Source organism: Phascolarctos cinereus, unplaced genomic scaffold (genome assembly GCF_003287225.1).
Source record: "Phascolarctos cinereus isolate Bilbo 61053 unplaced genomic scaffold, phaCin_HiC Scaffold_2;HRSCAF=192, whole genome shotgun sequence".
In the NCBI taxonomy this organism is placed as follows: domain Eukaryota; kingdom Metazoa; phylum Chordata; class Mammalia; order Diprotodontia; family Phascolarctidae; genus Phascolarctos; species Phascolarctos cinereus.
In genome coordinates, this window is record NW_027555625.1 from 292,055,108 (window position 1) to 292,076,307 (window position 21,200).

At 35.3% G+C, this 21,200-nt stretch overlaps 1 protein-coding gene across 1 annotated transcript in view; it reads right to left on the bottom strand.

Annotated features, from left to right (window-relative positions):
• RHPN2 (rhophilin Rho GTPase binding protein 2) overlaps positions 1-21,200 on the bottom strand; it is a 73,116-nt gene that overhangs the window by 43,733 nt on the left and 8,183 nt on the right. Inside the window, exon 2 of the mRNA XM_020985035.2 lies at positions 988-1,103. Coding sequence (XP_020840694.1) covers positions 988-1,103 — 116 coding nt within the window. The remainder of the gene's footprint in view (positions 1-987; positions 1,104-21,200) is intronic.

A 21,200-nucleotide genomic window follows, 5' to 3' on the forward strand; every position in this document is an offset into this window, starting at 1 on the left:
CAGAGTTTTTATTCTAGAAAAGGCAATATTAAGGAATCTTCCCAAATGTCAAAAATGGAAAATAATCTATTTCTAAAGATCCTTTTAGTCTCATCATATTCCTGCAGTCATTGTTACGTGTTCACATCAGCTATTCCCTTTATTCAGGCAAAATTTTAACTTTAGGTTTTGAATCAGAAATTCACACAACAAATACAATAAAAAATATAGTACATTTATACAAGTGGGCCTCCAATAATTTGACCATAACTTACCTGAATCAAAATCTACACATAAGTTGTTAAGAGTTCCAGGGTAGGTTTCTTTCTTTTTTATTCCAATAGTTATATATTACTTTTTATTTAAAACACTAAGCCAGATCTTGGTTTTATGTAGGGAAAACTTTTTTTTGTTATTGTTGTTGTTGTTGTTTTAACAATTAAAAGTTATTCTATGGCACAGTGAAAACCATAACAGATCTAGAATCAAAGGATCTGGGTTCAAATCCCAAAGGATCTGGGTTCAAATCCCAGGTCTGCCAGTTATTACCTGTTCAACTTTGCAATCTTTTTGTGCCTGTTTCCTCATTTGCAAAATGGGGAAATTAGACTAGATGACCCCTGAAGTCCCTCCCCATTCTAAATGTATCCAAAATCCTATTAAAAAAACCAAACAAACCAGAAAGCATTACCTCAAGAGGTAATCGCCTCAAAGCAAAAGCAGCTAGATGACTATTTGTTGAGTACTATATACAGAAGAGGAGATTCTTGTTAAGGTCCTGGTTGGATTAAAGAGTTTCAAAGATCCTTTATGATTCTGTGAGTTCAGAACACTAGCTCTATCTGTGTGGACTAGAGGTATTTAAAAGACATAGAGCATAAAGCAACTTATTAAATCCAAAACTTCCTGAGCTCAGGAAGTCAGAGAAGCCATAAAGCTGACCACAAAAGGTTCAAGGCAAAGAAGCCAATTCCAGTTGCCTTAGAAGCAGAGATAGCAATAACATACCTTAAAAGATTTTCAGCGCCAGTTCTCATTCGAACAGCTTTCATGATCTGTTGGTTTAATGCAGCCCTTTGATTCTGAAGTTTGCTTCGCCCTGTCTGAGCCAGAGGGTTACAACCCTAGAAACAATAAGAAATTGTTTATTGGAGGACAATAGAACAAAAAAGAAAATAATACTTCATCTAATATTATATCTTACACTGTGAACTTTAAAAATCCTAGGATGGAACAAACTATTTCATTCTAACTGAATGATGGAAATTTTTATCTCAAAGCAAAATTAGTAACTACATACATCCAAAATTCTAGAGACCAACAGAGTAGTTGTCAATTTGAGTTGCATGTCTTTTTAAATTATAACCTACCTGAATAGTTTAAAAGAAAGGTTTAGGCTAAGCTGAGTATGGTGGATGATTCTAAAAACTAAAACTGCATAGGGATAGGTAAAAAGAAGCAATTATTTCATTCAAATCAGGCTTGAAAGGAAGAACTGATACAGAAGAAGCAAGTGGGAGTTAAGGGCTTATAAGGCTGGACCTTTACTCTCATTGGAAATAGATTAAAGAGGGAATAATATGTACAATATGTAGAAGAGTATAAAAGTCTAGTCTTCTAGGAAGAGGATAAGGGAGGGACTCTTAGAGGTAGATTACGGAATAGAAGGGCAAGGTAGTGACTAGAAACAAATCAGACTCATGAGGAAGGATAGTGAGGAAAAATAGGATGGAGGGAATTATACAAATGAACAATTGTAACTTTGAATGTGAATGGGATGAATTCACTCATAAAACAGGAATGGATTAAAAATATGAATTCAACAATATATTGGTTACAAAAGATAAAATAAAAAATGAGAAACAGTCAAAATAAAGAGCTGGAGTAGAATTTATTATGCTTCAGCTGACGTAAAACAAAAAGCAGGGGTAGCAAACATGATCTCAGACAAAGTTAAAGCTAAAACAGATTTGATTAAGAGATAAACAGGGAAACTACACTGTGTGTCACCAATATTATTCAATATTGTTTTAGACCATTTAAAAATAACTGTAGACAGTATAAAACTTCTGAGAGTATACCTGCCAAAACAGACCCAGGAACTACATGAACATAATTATAAAACATTCTTTATACAAATATGAAGTCAGGTTTAAATAGTTGGAAAAATATTAATTGTTCATGGTTAAGGAAAGCTAATATAATGAAAATAATGTAAAGGAAGTAGATTCTACAGTACCAGACCTTAAACTATATCACATGGCAGTAAATTTCAAAAGTATTTGGTATTGGCTAAGAAATAGAAAGGTAGAACAGTGGAGCTGAGTAGGCATACAATACACAATAGTAATCTTGTGTTTGAAAAATATAAAGATTTAAGTATTGGGGGTAAGAATTCGTTATTTGGTAAAAATTGTTAGGAAACCTGAAAAACAGCCTGGCAGAAATTGGGCATAGACCAATATCTTATAACCAATCTTATGTACCAAGATAAAGTCAAAATGGATACATAACCTAGATATAAAGGGAGATATCACAAGAAAATTAGAAGAATGTGGATCATATTATCTGTCAGACATATGGTAGCAGAATAATATATGAAGAAATGAGATAGAGAGCATTATGGATTGTAAAATGGATAATTTATATTATATTAAATCAAAAAATTCTTGTACAGATGAAACCAACGTAGTCAAGATGAGATGGGAAAAAAGAAAATTGGGGGAAAAAAAGCTTTCCTAGATAGTCTCTTAGATAAAGGTCTCATTTCTCAAATACATAAAGGACTTTCAAATTTATCAGAATACGAATCATTGCCCAGTTGACAAATGGTCACAGGCAGTTTTCTATGAAGAAATCAAAACTACATAATCATATGAAAAAATGCTCTCAATCATTATTGATTAGAGAAATGCAAATCAAAACAACTTCGAGATACCATCTTACACCTATCAGATTGGCTAAAATGATAGATGCCCTTCAATTGGGGAATAGCTGTGGTATAGGATTGTGATAGAATATTACTGTGATATGAGAAATGATGAGCTGGCTGGTTTTAGTAAAACATGGAAAGACTTGGACCTATGAAGGAAGATGCTATCCACCTCCAGAAAAAGAACCGATAAATAGAAATATATATAGTATGGTCTTACATATATGTATGTGTGTATACATATATGTATGTATATAGATATAAATGTATATGTGTATATATATACACACACACATATATATTCATGTTTAATTGTAGCCTTCTCTAGGACAAAATTTGGAGGCAGGAAGAAAAAATAAAATAAAATGTGCACAGCAGAGAAGAAAAGAAAATTTAGAAGGAAGCAAAGAAAAAGCTGTGAGAGCTTTAAAACAACATATAGTATTTATTATACAGTTTGTTAAAAAGTAAACTGTTTGAATAGTAATTTATTGTCTTATATTGAATTCTCTCTATGTTCTGCTGTGTACGTGGAAATGCTTTCTTTTTCTTTTCTCATTTTGTATTTAAGTTTAAAATGAATTTTTTAAAATTTTTAGAAAAAAATACAATAAATTATCATCTAATTTAGTGGATTTTTTTAAAATTATGGTTTATTTTCAAGGAGAAGTTGGTAGGTAAAAGTACCTAAAACCAGAATACATTCTTTATAGTTTGGTCATATCATTATGATTTCTGCTATTTTCTATATATTCTCGAACCCTTCCATAAATAGCCAATATGCTCTCAAATTCAGGAAAGTAAGAAATGGGGAAATCAATCAATATGTATTTATTAAACTACCACATGCCAACCACCCTACTAGGAGGTAGGGATACAAATTCAATAAATGAAACAAGCCCTACTCAAGGAGTTTACATTTTAAAGGGGAGACAAGTACATATGTAAGGTTATACAGAATAAATACCTCCTTTGCCATTGCAAAGGATGATGGGATCTTTCCATCTGACTTGGAGCTAAAACCTTCCATATGTATTATCTACTTCCCTACTTGTATCCTCAAAATTAGCACAGTGCTTTTGCACATAATAAGAACTTACTAAACTTTTTTCATTCATTCCATTCCAGACACATATATATGTATGCATATGAGTCATGTGCATAGACAGTACTGTTAAAACCATGACAAGAGAGAATGTGAGGGAAAAGTGAAGAGGGCTTATTCTCTTGGGGGAATAGTCACAGAAGGCATGATATGAATGATGAACCATCAAAGGAAAAAGAGAAACAGTCATTGAGAAGATAGAGAACCAGGAAAGAATAATATCACAAAATCCCATAGAAGAGATTATCCAAGATAAGACAGTGGTCAATAGTGTTCAAATGAAGCAGATAGGTCAAGAAACACTTCAAGAAGAACTGAGAAAAGACCATTAGATCTAACAACTAAGACCTCTGGTAACTTTAAACTTTGGCTTGGAAGCCAAATGGCAAAGGTTAAGGAGAGTGATGAAGTGAAGACAACGAGCATAGACAATACTTTCAAAGAGTTTGGCAGAGAAAGGAATGAGAGATACAGGATGATATCTTGGAGGGTATGGCTGGATCTAGTCAAAGTTTTTTAAGAATGGGGAACACTTGGGCATGTCTGAAAACAAAGAACCAGCAGGTAGAGAAAGGCTGAAGATTAGAAATGGAAAAATTTGCTAAAAGATTATAGGGGATGAAGTCAAGGGCCCATATGGAGGGGATTGGTCTTGGCAATGTGAAGAGCCACCTACCTCATTATAAGAGACTAGGGAAAATGAGGAGAGAATGGAGGATGATGTCATGAAATTTTGATATGAAGAGTAGAGAAGAGGAATTTTATGGCAAATGACCTAAAATTTATAAGTGAACTAATAGGCAAGGTCCTCAGCTGAGGGGAGGGGGGACAAGAAGTTTGGGATACTTGAACAGAGAAACTTTGGAACAGCTTCTCTGGGGAGTGAGGTAGGGAATCAATCAAGGAAGAATAAAAAGACTGCCTTGTTTGCAGTGAGAGCCAGAATTTAAAGAATATGAGTTTATAGTGTTATCCAATCAACATGGTTGTGTGACTTCCTTCACCTCTGTTGAACATCACATAATTAGGAACAGAAGAGGTAGAGATGGTGGATAAAATCCAGGGCTAGGGTTTAACAAAGGATGAGCAGCAGTAGAACAAGGGAGTAAGGAATTCAAAGTAAATGACAGCATAGAGTTGAATGGTTAACTATAACAGGGTCAAGATCGGAAAAGGAAGAAAGCCAAGGTAATGGCCTGAGAAAAGTACCAACTTGGGAACGGATTACAAACTGTAATGAGAGTGAAGAATTGGTTCGGGAGGGGTGAGGCCCAGAAAGCGAGAGAATGATCAGTTATAGCGAGAGACAGAGGAATGTCAAAGCTTTTGATTAAGGAAGCGGATCTTTGTGGGTAATAGTAAAATCCAAGGTATGGATGGCTGAAGTAGAGAGGAATAGATCATGGAATTTCGGGAGACTGAAGAACTGGCCATATTGGCAGCACTAACAAACTTAAGGACTGCTTTATTGGAGGCCTCTAAAATGATGTATTAGAGATAAGTCATATTGTCTCTTACACAGAGGTGTTTCTACATAAGAATTTACTCTATTTTGCCACCTCTGTGTTCCCTCTCTCACTATTTACTTTGATATTATGCCTGTTCTGGCTTAAAACATCAAAATCTGACATCTTTTTTTATTTGTTTTTTATTTATTTTTTATTAATTAATTAATTTTTAGTTTTCAGCATTCGCTTCCATAAGCTTTTGAGTTTTAAATTTTCTCCCCTTCCCTCCCCAAGACAGTCTGCAATCTGATATAGGCTCTACATATACATTCTTACTAAACATAGTTTCACATTAGTCATGTTGTAAAGAAGAATTAGAACCAACAGGAGGAACCACAAGAAAGAAGAAACAAAACAAAACAGAAGAAAAAATTTTTAAAAAGCAAATAGTATGCTTCAATCTCCATTCAGACTCCATAGTTCTTTCTTTGGATGTGGATAGCATTTTCCGTCATGAGACTTTTGGAGATGTCTTAGATCCTTGCATTACTGAGAAGAGCTAAGTCTATCAAAGTTAGTCATTGCACAACGTGGTTATTACTTTGTACAACGTTCTCCTGGTTCTGCTCACTTCAGTCTTTCCAGGTTTTTCTGAAATCCATTTGCTCATCATTTCTTATAGCACAATAGTATTCCATTACATTCATATACCACAACTTGTTCAGCCATCCCCCAATTGATAGGCATCCCCTCAATTTCCAATTCTTTGCCACCACAGAAAGAGCTGCTATAAATATTTTTGTACATGTGAGGCCTTTTCCCATTTTTATGATCCCTTTGGGATATAGACCTAGAAGTGTTACTGCTGGGTCAAAGGGTACGCACAAGTTTATAGCCCTTTGGACATAGTTCCAAATTGCTCTCCAAAATGGATCAGTTCACAACTCCACCAACAATGCATTAGTGTTCCAATTTTCCCACATCTTCTCCAACATTTATCATCTTCCTGTTTTGTCATGTTAGCCAATCTGATATGTGTGCTAATACTATCTTTTAAACCATTAAATGACTCATAGAATCCTGATATCTAATTTGGTCCCTTTTAAATAAAAGCTAAATGTAACTTATCTGAAACAATATGAAGACTGAACTCATCCTTTTTTATCCTATCTTCTGAAAAATTACTAGGGAGATGCTACACTTTGCCACAAAATTACATGATTTATACTTTTTTTCTTACTGCTAATTTCAGGATGTACCTTCCTAAAGGTTCTACCACTTTCAGTAATGGAGAGTAAACTCCTGGTTCTTTTATCACTTTGACTTATCCACAATTTTCACATGAGGCTAATCAGCCTGAAGATGTGGAGTATAATTAAAACCCAAAGCACAGGAAAATTTAAGTTTAGCTTTTACTGGGGAATTTTACTTAGAATCATTTTGCTTCTCACTAACAGGAAACACCAAGCACAAATACACTTTGATAAATCTGTGATTTCTTTGGTGAGGAAAAATCCCTTTTGAAGATCAGGATCCATTCCTCCTACAACTTCTAACTCTGCAATTTTTGTCTCTGGTCTTCCCTAAGACTTCTATGAAGGACCTATGTGACTGATGGCCTTCCTCCTGGCCCATTAGAACCTAGTACTGGCATATCATTCTACAGTATTAAGATGAAAACTCATATAAATGCATCTCGAATTCTTCTAGAGAAGAAGGAAGTATGATTCATGTGAAGTTCCCTGAATCTTCAAAGTTCAATTTATTTTAGCAAAAAGAGGATGTGGATCTGGACCCATTATCATAGGTGGTTTTGAGGCAGCCCTATGCATTTCCTCAATCCCACCCATACCTGAGCAGGAGACTGCTCAGGTAAAATGACTTCCTCTTTAAGGCAATGCTGAAAATAAATTTTTTATTTTTTTTGGTGAGGGAATTGGGGTTAAGTGACTTGCCCAGAGTCACACAGCTAGTAAGTATTATGTGGCTGAGGCCAGATTTGAACTCAGATCCTCCTGGTTCCAGGGCCAGTGCTCTATCCACTGCTCCACCTAGCTGCCCCTGAAAATAAATTATTTTGGAGGCAGGGATCTCCTGTACACTTTGTCCAGTTCTTGGTACATTGGGATTCCTTTTTTTCTAATTCTGCCTAATTAAGAATTATTTCCACTCCACTACATTGTCTTTTTAAAATGTTAAGTACTTAACACAAAAAATAAACAGCCAAGCTTTAATCAGGTGGTTAAGTTCTAAAAATATTGCAGTGCAAAGAACACTACAGAGTCAAAAAATCTGAGTTTTAGTCTTTGCTCTGCCACCAACCTGTTTTATGTGCTGTGCTAAAACAAGCTACCTGGCTCCTCTGGATCTCAGCTTCCTCAAAGAACATTTTTAATGCCTTTCTCAGCTCTAGCATGGTAGGAGTCTATGAATCACCAATCTAGCCTTTTCAGAAATTCAACAAACATTATTGAGCACCTGCTATGGGAAAGGCAGTATACTTGTTGCTAGGGATATATAGATGAAAAACAACATAGCCTCTGTGTTCATGATGCAGCTCCTGTTTACTATTCTGAAGACTCTATAACAATCTACTTAAGAAAAAGGCTTAGTAGCCCTTCTATTGGACCTGATGACTCTTAAAGTCCTATCTACCTCTAAAATCCTAAATGAAAATGGATACAGATGAGTATTTTCCAACATAAATATGGGGGGGGGGGAAAGTATCTCTATCTTCTCCTTAAAACAAAGGCCCATCTTTTTAACAATAAAAGTGATAGGGCTCTGAATCATGGAATACCATTCCCAAATAATTAAAGTTGAGGAAAACCTAAAGGACAATGATAGACTAAATAGACCACAACATATGATCAATTTTGAGGGTAATCCAAACAGTACAGCCTTGTTGTGATTTGCACCACTAACAGGAGTACCAACATAAATGGAATCACAAACCCATCAAAAGGTTGAATCACTATTTTGCCAAAAACTGTTTTAGTTCCATACCTCAAACCATTTACTATCACTGACCCAATCACATCAGTGTTTGAAACATTTTTTAAAATCATTTCAAAAATGAGGAAAATGGAAGATTGTTTATTTCAACTGTGAAGAAACAAAAAATTATTATTATACAAATAAAATAAACCATTAGGGACACAACAGTAATATTAGCTGACATGTGCAAAATGCTTTATGTACATGATCTTATTTGATCCTCAGAAGAGCCCCACGAGGTCAGGTAGATTTCATTACATAAAAATAAAGAACTTCTGAAGAGAAAACAAAACCAAAAAAAACCCAATATCTACAATTTTTAAAAAACAGATCAAGAGATTGGAAAGTATATTGTAATAATATAGTTGATGAATATCTAACATCCAAAATCTATATGGAATTGATACAGAGTTTAAGAGTAATACCTGTTCTCCAGTGGAGAAACAGTCAAAGGACACACACAATTTTTGAAAGAAGAAACATAAATTGTTATCATTTGAAAAACTGTTCTACTTCATAATTAAAGAAATGCAAATTTAAATCAGTTTGAAGTACCATGCCCCCTCATATTCATTAAATTGACAAAAAAAAAATTTAATCTTGACAAAATCGTGGCAAAACACGTACTGTTATATTGTTAGTGGAAACATATACTGGTAAAAAAAAATTTTTTTTTTTGAAAAGCACTCTAGCAATACACACGAGCTACAAAACTCACCATACCCTCTGATGCAGTGTTCCTACTTCTAGGGTTCCCACTACTATTTCATAATAATGGGAATTACCTCTTTTTTTTTTTTGGCTAGGCAATGGGGTTAAGTGACTTGCCCACAGTCACACAGCTAGTTAAATGTTATGTGTCTGAGGCCTTCACATTTGAACTCAGGTCCTCCTGACTTCATGGCCAGCGCTCTATCCACCACGCCACCTAGCTGCCCCAGGAATTACCTCTTTGACTTGGAGTTTAGTCCTTCAATTTGTTCATATTTGCTGAAATTGATAAATTTATGAAAAAAATGGAAAGTATTGTTCTTTCATATATGAAGATCTCAGCAGGCCCATTGCTGGGGAAAATGCTCAGCTGCCTCTGTCAGCATATCCAAGTCCCTGCATTCATAGAATTGTAGAATGCTAGAGTTAGAATAAACCTTAAGAGCTCTTGAACATCCTTCTCTTTTATTCATCTATAGGTTTTAGATACACTTAAAGGGAGACATATCAAAACAACAAGAATCAACCGGAGTTTGATGAGCTGGCTCCCTTTGTTTTGCTTCTAACCAAGTTTTTATTGTACCCTAAATATAGGTTAATCTCTATTATAATTGATAGAGATAGGTAAAGGGATTAAACCAGTGATTTTATTGAAATAGAGAACTTCCAAATGAGGAAAGTCCCTCAAGCAACTAGGGGAGTTGCCCAAATCACTGGGAAGTTAAGTAATTTTCCCAAGCTCACATATCCAGTATGTGTCAAGACGCAGAACTATAATCCAGGTCTTTCTGGTTCTGGGATAGCTCTAACCACTATACCACATAGTTGCTACAAAATCATCCTCCCTAAAAAAAAAAAAATACAATCTCCCCCCTCCCCCACCAACAAATCCAACCAATGGCCTATTTATTTGATGGCAAAAAACAGAAGCCCCTTCACTGAAAGAATTTAGGTACTCTCAGAGTTTGTGGTAATAGGATTTCACATATAAATCATTTTACCTTAACTTTTCTGTTTGTTTTTACAAATAAAAATAAATCTGAATTCATGTTTAAAAAAACACTTATATATGCTCAGTTTAATACAGATTTTATCAAATCTAATTCTGGTTTGCAGAAAATGAAATCTTGTCTTATCAGGTGCCCCTAAAACGTTCTGATAGAATTCTATGTTATCATCACCTGTAGTAGGAGGTAGTTATTATTCAGGTTGTAAAACTAGTTATTGACTTTGCCAGACATTTATGAGGAGCAATACATTTACTTTATCCTTCCTATAGTTAGCTGAGCTACATGCTACTCCCAGTGGCATCATTTGCCAACTTTGAGAAGTAAATCCAAAGAAGGAAATGGAGCTCAAGCCAAAACAAATGTGAGGTATAATCATGTGGTGCTGTGGAACTTGTCCAAATAACCCCCAGGAAACACACCACCACTTAGAACAGCTCATATTAACTTTCAGACAATTCTCCTCTGATTCATAGGGCAAATTCTTTTTCTGCCCTGGGGAATCCTCCCTTGCCTGCTTCACGCCTCATAGGGCCAGATATCTAGGATTGAACAAAGCAGAAATGCAAGGAAATATTTGTCTTATAGGCCCTTCCCAGGGGCCCCACTTTCCTCGCTCTTGATTCATACAGGTGGAATTTTAAAGAAAAGATAAGGCAATTGGGCGGTGACTACCATTACCATTCAGCCAAACTCCCAGGCTAATACTGGGACAACAAACTTGCTTCTAAATAGGTTCCTAACTCTTTCCCATCCTACCACGTAGGACTCAAAATGTTCATTTCTAGGGTTCAGATGTTAGAAGAAATGACAATGCCTAAAATAAAAAGGCAAAACAGAAGTTTTGGTTAAATGGAGACAAATGGCCAGAGACACAAATAGATGTAGTACAAAATGAAATCAAATACCCCACCTTATCGTATACCAGGAAAAAATTACTATTTCTTGGCTAAAGGGAAAGATTTTATACTTTTTAACAGCCTTGAAATTAATGCAGGCTGGGGCAGCTAGGTGACGCAGTAGACAGAGCATGGGCCCTGGATTCAGGAGGACCTGAGTTCAAATCCGGCCTCAGACACATAACACTTACTAGCTGTGTGACCCTGGGCAAGTCACTCAACCCCACTGCCTAACCAAAATTTAAAAAAAAAAGAAATTAATGCAGGTTTCTGTGTTGGTTGATTGTTCTGAACTATTTTGTTGTTTTTGAGAAGGAGGCCTCATCAGATAGTGAGTTAACGGCATAAATAGAAATGATGGATCTAAAAGTAAAAGACATTAATAAAATGTATTAGCTTAAGTTTTAATTTTAATTTATTAAGTTAAATTATAATTTAAAAACAAACCAAAAAAATGATGTACAACTCTTTACTACTAAACAGTATACTAAGTGAGACAGCTAATGAAGAGGAGAAGCTAAGTGGACTTCTGGGTTAAAAGAGAATTCTTCTCTCCAAAGTGTGAATAGGGCAGTAAATTCACAGCAAACGAGGCCTGACTACAAGTGCTAAACTTTGGTGCTGTTGCTAGACTGAAAGAAGGATCTCCTACTTTAGTTAGGAAGTAAGAAACAATGGAAATACAGCTGAATTCATATAAATTAATTAATTAATTGATGGGGCAGATAGGTGGTGCAGTGAATAGAGCACCAGGCCTGGAGTCAGGAGGATCTGAGTGTAAAAATGACCATGGATAATTACAAGCTGTGCAACAATGAGCAAGTCACTTAACCCTGTTTGCCTCAGTTTCCTCATCTGTAAAATGAGTTGGAGAAGGAAATGGCAAACCACTCCAGAATCTCTGCCAAGAAAACCCTAAATGGAGTCATGAAGAGTTGGACACAACTAACTGACAAAAAAAAAAAATTAATGTCCTGAGAAAATGAAAAGGCAAAGGTAAGGGTTAAGAACTCTATACCTTGTACTCTGGTTGTACTTTAGCATAGAATTTCTGAGTTGAAAGGAACCTCAGAGGTCATCTAGCCCAATCCATTAGTGAGCAGTAATCTCTTCTATGATAACATTCATTCAAATAGTTATTAAATTAATATCTGCAGAGCAAGTTAATAAATGCTCACAAGAGCCTTCCACACAAAGAAATATCTTTATTAAAAGATACTTGATAGAAACAACTCTGTATTCCCAATTAAAAAATATTTTCCTCCAAGATATTTATCATGATAAATATAAGGATCAAATTTTTAAGGTCACTTAAAAAAAAACACATTATTCCAGGTGATTATTGTGTTTAAAGGTGATATTTGGTATACTATTTTTTTTAACTAGGGCCCTTCATGTAATGTAAAGAAAAAATGAGAGAGAGAGAGATGGTATGTGTAAGGAAATAAAAGTGGGAGAAAATGAAATTCCAGTAAAAAGGAAAGGCCCCAAATGAAAACTACAAACTAAGTGAGAAAAAAGAAAACACAACCTGAATGGAGTCAAAAGGAACCTGGGAGAAGCACAAAGGCATAAATGTTAACAGGAGATAAACAGGTCACAGACAACAAGGTGGTCATTATTTCCCAGAGACCAGACAATAACTATCTAATTCTGCTAATGGAGATCTGCTTGGATAAAGTGCACATTTATGCGAGACAGGAAGTTATCTTTGAGCCTGTGAAGTTTGTGATGTTCTTGCTTTTTCTTTAGCATATTGAGCATTATTATCTCAATCCTATCTCATCTAGGCAGCTAGGAGATGCAGGGATTAGAGTGCTGGGCCTGGAGTCAGAAAGATCTGAGTTCAAATTTGACTTCAGGTATTTACTGTGTGACCCTGGGCAAGTCACTTAATCCCTGCCTGCCTCAATTTCTTCAACTGTAAAATGGGGATAATAATAGCACTTACTTCCCATGGTTGTTGTAAGGATCAAGTGAGACAATATTGGTAAAGTATTTACCACAATACTTGGCATTTAGTAGGTGCTACATAAATGCTTATGATTCCCTTCCTCCCTCTTCATCTGATATTTTTATCCCTTCTTTTGGGTTTAATTGTTTTATTAAAAAAAACCCTTGGGCAGCTAGGTGGTGTAGTAGATAGAGCTTCGGTCTTGGAGTCAGGAGGACCTAAGTTCAAATCTGCCCTCAGATACATAACACTCACTAGCTGTGTAACTCTGGGCAAGTCACTTAACCCCAAACTGCCTTACCAAAAAACAAAACAAAACAAAACAAAAACCCTTTACAAATTGCTACTGATACGAGAAAAACAAGTAAAAACATCTCTGAGGTTTTACCTCACATCTAGAAAATTGACAAAGATGATAATAGCCAATACTGAAGGTGTTTTGGAAAGATATGGTAAGATACTGTGGCTGGAGCTGTAAATTGGTCCAAGCATTCTAGAAAACAATTTTAAATTAGGCTAAGAACTGACAAAAACATCCATACCCTTTGTCCTAGACATTTCACTGTTGGGCACATACCCCAAGGAGATCAAAGATTGAATGGTGCCATATATGCCAAAATATTCATAATGGCAGCAAAGAACTAGAAACAAAGTGGATGCCACTAATTGCAGATTAGCTAAACAAATTGTGGTACATGGATATAATGGAATAATTACTGCACTGTAAGAATTATAAATATGAAAAATGTAGAGAAGCATAGAGAAGTACATGAACTGATGTAAAGTGAGATAAACAGAAATAGAAAATAATATACACAATTACTCAACCATATAAATGGTAAGAAAAACAACAAAAGAACAAAAGAAAGTGCTATGAAATCATAATGACCAAACAACTTCAAACAAATGATAAGAAAATGCATCTCCCTCTCTTTATTGAGGAGGTGGGTATTATAAGTGTGAAATATTGCATACATTATCAGACGCTGTTGATACGTAGGTTAGTTTTATAAGGCTGACTTTTAAATTTTTTCTCTTCCTTTTTTTTTTTTAAAAAAAAACAAGAGATGGCTCTCTGGATAGGGTTGGAAGAGGGATGTATTTGGAAATAAAAGTGATATAAAAACAAAAGCCATAAAAAAAAAACTTCAGGGGCAGCTAGGTGGTGCAGTGGATAGAGCACCAGCCCTGGATTCAAGAGGACCTGAGTTCAAATCCAGCTTCAGAAACATAACATTCACTAGCTATGCAACCCTAGGCAAGTCACTTAACCTCACTAACTATCCAAAAACAAACAAAAAAAATCCACAAACATGTTAACTTTTAAGGCATATTATCTTCTTCTAGGAGAACAATTCTACCATGACTAAAATAATGTAAATGAAAACAACACTAAAAAGGTATCAGATCTCAGACTAAATGCAATGCCCATCTTGGTTCCTGATGCATCCTATGATGAAACACACTTCCATCCTCTTTAATCAACCAATCAATAAACATTTATTAAGCACCTACTATGTGCCAGGCACCAGGCTAAGTGCTGGATAAAGATAAAGAGGTAATGAAGTACAGGTCCAGAATGATTAGTGTGCTGCAAAACATGATCCCTATGTGATTTAGTTTTACTCAACTGTGTTCATTTGTTATAAATAAAGGTTCTAAGGGGGGGGTGTATATGGGGAATTAGGATATAAAAAAAGATAATAGTAATACATTCAAATAAACCAAAAACTTTAAAATTACAGAAGAATATGCCTTTTATTAATTCTTATGACAATTTTACATTCTATGCCTTGGAATTACGCCATTTTATACTACAAAAGGTAAATAGGATTCGATATACAAATTTTTACTTCATATATCTATTTTTGGAACACAGGCAGAGAACACTAGAAAGAGAAACACAGACACATACCATCATGGAATAAAATTCTTATTTTAAGGCTATGGCATTTTAGAATAATATTAACTACAAGATCAGGGGCAAGTTCACAATAACAGGTACAAATGGGGCTTGGTCTAAGGCCATATTCAGCCCCTACCTCATCCCCTAGCAAACTTCTATTGTTACTACATGGCATTAACACTCTCACAACTGTCAGAAATAGGAAACCATATCAAGAATCAGAAAAGTAACTTTTTCTACAATGGATCAGGCAAAAACACTTTCACAGGGTTGTCTGTAATTGGAGAGAGGCAAATGCTTTGAAAACTGAAAAGTGCTACATAAATTCAAATTGCTATTATTAATAAAAATAAGCACTTCTATAAATAAGGACTAGAAAAGAAAGTAATCTTAATCTCACCTAAGAAAACAAGGGAGCTAAGTACCAGAGAATACAACCTATCAATATTCAGAGCAGAGCTCTATCAAAGTATTTATATACCTACCCCCTGCGCAAGATTTGAAAATTGTGTAGTTCACTGAAGGTGAACTACACAAAATGTAACTTTTTAAAAATATTATAATCGAGGGGCAGCTAGGTGGCACAGTAGATAGAGTACCGGCCCTGGGACTCAGGAAGACCTGAGTTCAAATCTGGCCTCCACACATAATACTCACTAGCTGTGTGACCCTAGGCAACTCACTTAACCCCAATTGCCTCACCAAAGGAAAGAAAAAAAAAAAATATATATATATATATACACACACACACACACACATATACATATATACACATATATATATGTATATTATAATCATATCCCCTTGCACATTACATGCCAGATGGTTGGCTGCCTACACTGACTACCTCAATAACATCTTCATCTTTGTAGGAGGGGTTGCTTATGGTTCTCTGACATGGTTCTATGGTACTTGTTCTTTGAAAAGATAGCATGATATGACTGCACATGTATAATTTACATTAAATTGCTTACTCTTCACAGGAAAGGGGGAAGTAAGAAGGGGCAGGAGAACATTTGCAACTCAGATTTTTTTTTAAATGAATGTTAAAAATTGTCTTTACATTTAATTGGGGAAAAAATATTTTTTAAAAAAGACAGCATGATGATACAAACATGATCTTGGTAACTAAACCAGGAAAAGTCATAACAGAGAAAGCAAAGCATAAGCCAACATCCCTAATGAATACTGATTCAAAAATTTTAAGTAAATTATTAACAGAGAGGATATAGTAACATATAAAAAATATACACTGTAACCAGTAAGAATTTATACCAGGTTTGAAAGGTTGGTTCAATATTAGGAAAACCATAAACATAACAGATAATTTTATAACAATAAAAATCATATGATTATGTCAACAGACGCAGAAAATACAAGATGCAACAACCATTACTGTAAAGAAACATGATTCCAGATGAAGAAACTAAAGCTATTTATAGTCACATGGAAAAAATGCTCTAAATCACTATTGATTAGAGAAATGCAAATTAAAACAACTCTGAGGTACCATCTCACACCTATAAGATTGGCTAATATAACAGAAAAAGAAAATGATAAATGTTAAAGAAGATATGGGAAAATTAGAACACTAATGTATTGTTGGTGGAGCTGCGATCTAATCCAACCATTCTGGAGAACAATTTGGAACTATGCCCAAAGGGCAATCAAACTGTGCATACCCTTTGATCTAGCAATATCACTATTAAGTGTATATCCCAAAGATCACAAAAAATGGAAAAGGACCCACATGTACAAAAATATTCATAGCAACTCTTTTTTGTGGTGGCAAAGAAGTGGAAATTGAGGAGATGCCCATCGATCGGGGAATGGCTGAATAAATTGTGGTATATGGATGTAATGGGATACTATTGTGCTATAAAAAATGATGAGCAGGCAGACATCAGAAAAACCTGGAAAGACTTACACGAACTGATGCTGAGTGAAGTGAGCAGAACAAGAACATTATACACAGTAACAGCAACATTGTGCAACGATCAACTATGACAGACTTAGCTCTTCTTAGCAATACAATGATCTAAGACAGTTCCAAAAGACTTATGATGGAAAATCCTATCCACATTCTGAGAAAGAACCATAGAGTCTGAATGCAGAAAGCATACTATTTTTACTTTTTTTTGTTTTTGTTTTTCTTTCTTGTGGCTTTTCCCTTTTGTTCTGATTCTTCTTTCACAACATGACTAATGTGGAAATGTGTTTCATATGTTTGTACATGTATAACCTATATCAGATTGCTTGCCATCTTGAGGAGGCGAGGGGGTGAGGAGGAAGGGAGAAAAAATTTAGAACTCAAAATCTTATAAAAGTGAATGCTAAAAACTATCTTTACATGTAATTGGAAAAAATAAAATTCTATTAAGTAAAAAAAAAACAAAAGAGTAACAACAAAAAAGAAACATGGGAATAAATGGACAATTGCTTACCTTAGCAAATAAAAGCTATCTAAAATCATGAGTCAGAATTACATATAGTGCAGAAAAACTAGAGGCCTTTCCAATGAAATCAGGAATAAAACAAGGATGTCCATCATTACCACCATTTGATACAGTTCTAGAAATGCCAGCTCTAAAAATAAAATTTAAAAAAAGAAACAGAGGGAATGACCATAGGCAAGGAGGAAATAAAACTGCCATTTTGTTTTGCAAATGATGATAGTTTAGGGAATCCTTGAGAGTCAACTAAAAATTGAAATAATTCCAACAATGTTACAAAAATAAAATAAATCATCAGCATTTCTGCCTTTTACCAATAAAACATAGTAGGAAGAGATAGAAAGACAAGTTTCATCAAAAATAACTACAGAATGTATAAAATATTTGGGAGTCTGCCTACCAAGACACAGAGGAACTATACGAATTACAACAATACTACCCTCTTTACAGAAATAAAGACATAACTAAATTATAGAAATATTGAATGCTCTAGGATATGCTGAATCAATAGCATTAAAATGACAATAATAAATTAATTTGCTTATTTAGTACTATCTGTTGTTTTTGTTCAGTCCTGTCCAACTCTTCACAATCCTATTTGGAGATTTTGCCATTTCCTTCTCCAGCTCTTTTTTTTTTTTTAAAGATGAGGAAGCAGAGGCAAACAGGATTAAGTCACTTACACAGGGCCACACAGCTAGTAATGTCTGGATTTTTAACTCAGGTCTTCCTGACTCCAGGCCTGGCATTCTATCCACTGTACTACCTAGCTGCCCTACAATACTATTCCAAATTACCAAATACATTATTTTAAAGAGTTAGAAAAAAAATAGCTGAATTGATCTAGAAGAACAAAAGGTCAAGAGCCTAAAAGGAAATAAAGAAAAAGAAAGTAGGAAGGAAGGTCTAGCAGTATCAGATTGCAAACAACACTACAAAGCAGTAATCATCAGATTGCTTTTTAAAAATCACTAGAACAGATCAGGTACACAACATACAGAAGCAAATAACTATAGTGACACAGTATTTAACAAACTTGAAGACCCCAGCTACTAGATTAATGACTCATTGTTTGACAAAAAAAAACTGCTAGGAAAACTGGAACACAGACTTCCAGAAATTAGGTATAGATAAATTTCTTATACTGTATATCAAGATAAGCTCCAAATATTACATGACAAATATAAAAGGTCATATAATAAATTTAGAGGAACAAAGAAGAAATTACCTTTCCTATCTATAGATAGGGGAAGAGTTCATGGGGAAAAAAAACCTAAGGAATAGAGAGGATCATAGAATATGCAATGGATAATTTTGATTACATAAAACGCAAATGTTTTTGTACAGACAAAACCAACAGCTGAAATTAGAAGGCAAACAGCTGACTGGTAAAGATCTCACTTCCAAGATATATAAGAAATTCAAAAAGTCAAGTAGGCATTTATTAAGCACTACACTAAATGCTGGGGACAGCCAGAAAGGCAAGGCTGCCTGCCCGCCAGGAGCTTACATTCTAAAGAGGGAGACAAAGAACTACGTACATGTAAATTATATACAGTGTAAATAGGAGGTAATCTTAAAGGGAAGTGGGTGCATGGAGGAAAGACCTAGAACGGCCTCATGTAGAAGGTGAGATTTGAGCGGAGTCTAAAGGATGCCAAAGAAGTCAGGAGGCAGAGGTGAGGAGAGACAGCACTCCAGGCAGAAGGATGGCCTCTGAAAAGGCACGTGCAAAGATGTAGAGCTTTGTGAAAGGAACAGCATGGAGGTCAAAGTCGCTGTATCATTGAGTATATGGAGGGCAGCAAGGTATAAGAAGACTAGAAAGGTAGGAAGGGGCCATGCTGAAAAGGGCTTTCAAAGCCACATAGACTCTGAGGTACCACATCACACCTATCATATTGGCTAACATGACAACACAGGAAAACGATAAATGTTGGAGAAAATGTGGGAAAATTGGAATGCTAATGCATTGCTGATGGAGCTGCGAACTGATCCAACCATTCTGGAGAACAATTTGGAACTATGCCCAAAGGGCTATAAAAATTTACATACCCTTTGACCCAGCTAGAGCACTTCTAGGGCTGTATCTCAAAGAGATCATAAAAATGGGAAAAGGACCCACATATACAAAAATATTTATAGCAGCTCTTTCTGTGGTGGCAAGGAATTGGAAATTGAGGGGATGCCCATCAACTGGGGAATAGCTGAACAAGTTGAGGTATATGAATGTAATGGAATACTATCGTGCTAAAAGATATGAGGAGCAGGGGCAGTTGGTGGCACAGTGCACAGAGCACCCGCCCTGGAGTCAGGAGGACCTGAGTTCAAATCCACCCTCAGACACTTACTAGCTGTGTGACCTTGGGCAAGTCACTTAACCCCAACTGCCTAAAAAAAAAGAAAGAAAGAAAAAGAAGAAATGATGACCAAATGGACTTCAGAAAAACCTGGAAAGACCTGTATGGTCTGATGCTGAGTAAAGTAAGCAGAACCAGGAGAATGTTGTACAGAGTAAGAGCCACATTGTGCAATGACCAACTTAGCTCTTCTCAGCAATGCAAAGATCTAAGACATCTCCAAAAGTCTCATGATGGAAAATGCTATGCACATCCAGAGAAAGAACTATGGAATCTGAATGGAGATTGAAGCATGCTATTTGCTTTTTTTGTTGTTGTTTTTCTTCTGTTTTGTTTCTTCTTTCTTGTGGTTCCTCCTATTGGTTCTAATTCTTTTTTACAACATGAGTACCATGAAAATATGTTTAATAGGAATGTGTATGTAGAGCCTATATCAAATTGCAGACTGTCTTGGGGAAGGAGGGGGAGAAAATTTAAAACTCAAAAGCTTATGGAAATGAATGTTGGAAAATAAAAATAAATTCTTTTTTAAAAAAAATTTTTTAAGCCAAATAGAGGATTCTATACTTGATTGTGGAGGTTAACAGGGAGCTACTGTAGTTTATTGAGTGGCGGGAGGGAAGGGCACATGATGGTTAGTATTTTTTAGCAATAAAATATTTTTAATTAATATATACATATAGTAGATATAATATTATTACACACATAACAGACTACAGCATAATGTAAATGTAACTTTTATATGCACTGGGAAACCAAAAAATGTGTGTTACTGGCTTTATGGCAATATTCAATTTATTGCAGTGGCCTGGAACTAAATCCGTCATATCTCTACAGATATGCCTGTATATTAGATAGATAGATAGATAGATAGATAGATAGATAGATAGATAGATAGATAGATAGATAGATATAGATAGATAGATAGATAGACAGATAGATAGATACACATATATAGATACATAATTATATATCTATATCTGATAAATAGAAAATAATTAACACAGGGAAAGCACTAGAATTATGAGGGATTGGGAAAGATTCCCTATAGAAGACAGAATTTTATCCAGGGAAGCAGGACATAGAAATGAGGAAAGATCATTCCAGGCATAGGAGATAGAGGAAATGCCCAGAATCAAGAGATAGGAGTGTCTGGTTCATGGAACTGTAAGGCCAGTGTCATTGGATCAAAGGCTACATAATAGGTATAAGGTATAAATAGACTGGACAGACAGGGGAAGGACTAGGTTATAAAGGGCTTTGAATGACAAATAGAGGATTTTGTTATTTGATACTGGAAATGATAGAGAGCTACTGGAGTTGCCTGAAATTTGGGGTGACATGGTCAGTCCTGCACTTGAGGAAAATCACTCTAGTAGCTGAACTGGGATGGGGAGAGACTTGTGGGAAGCAGGTTATTGGAAGGTGAAGGGCTGAGGGGCTGCTCAC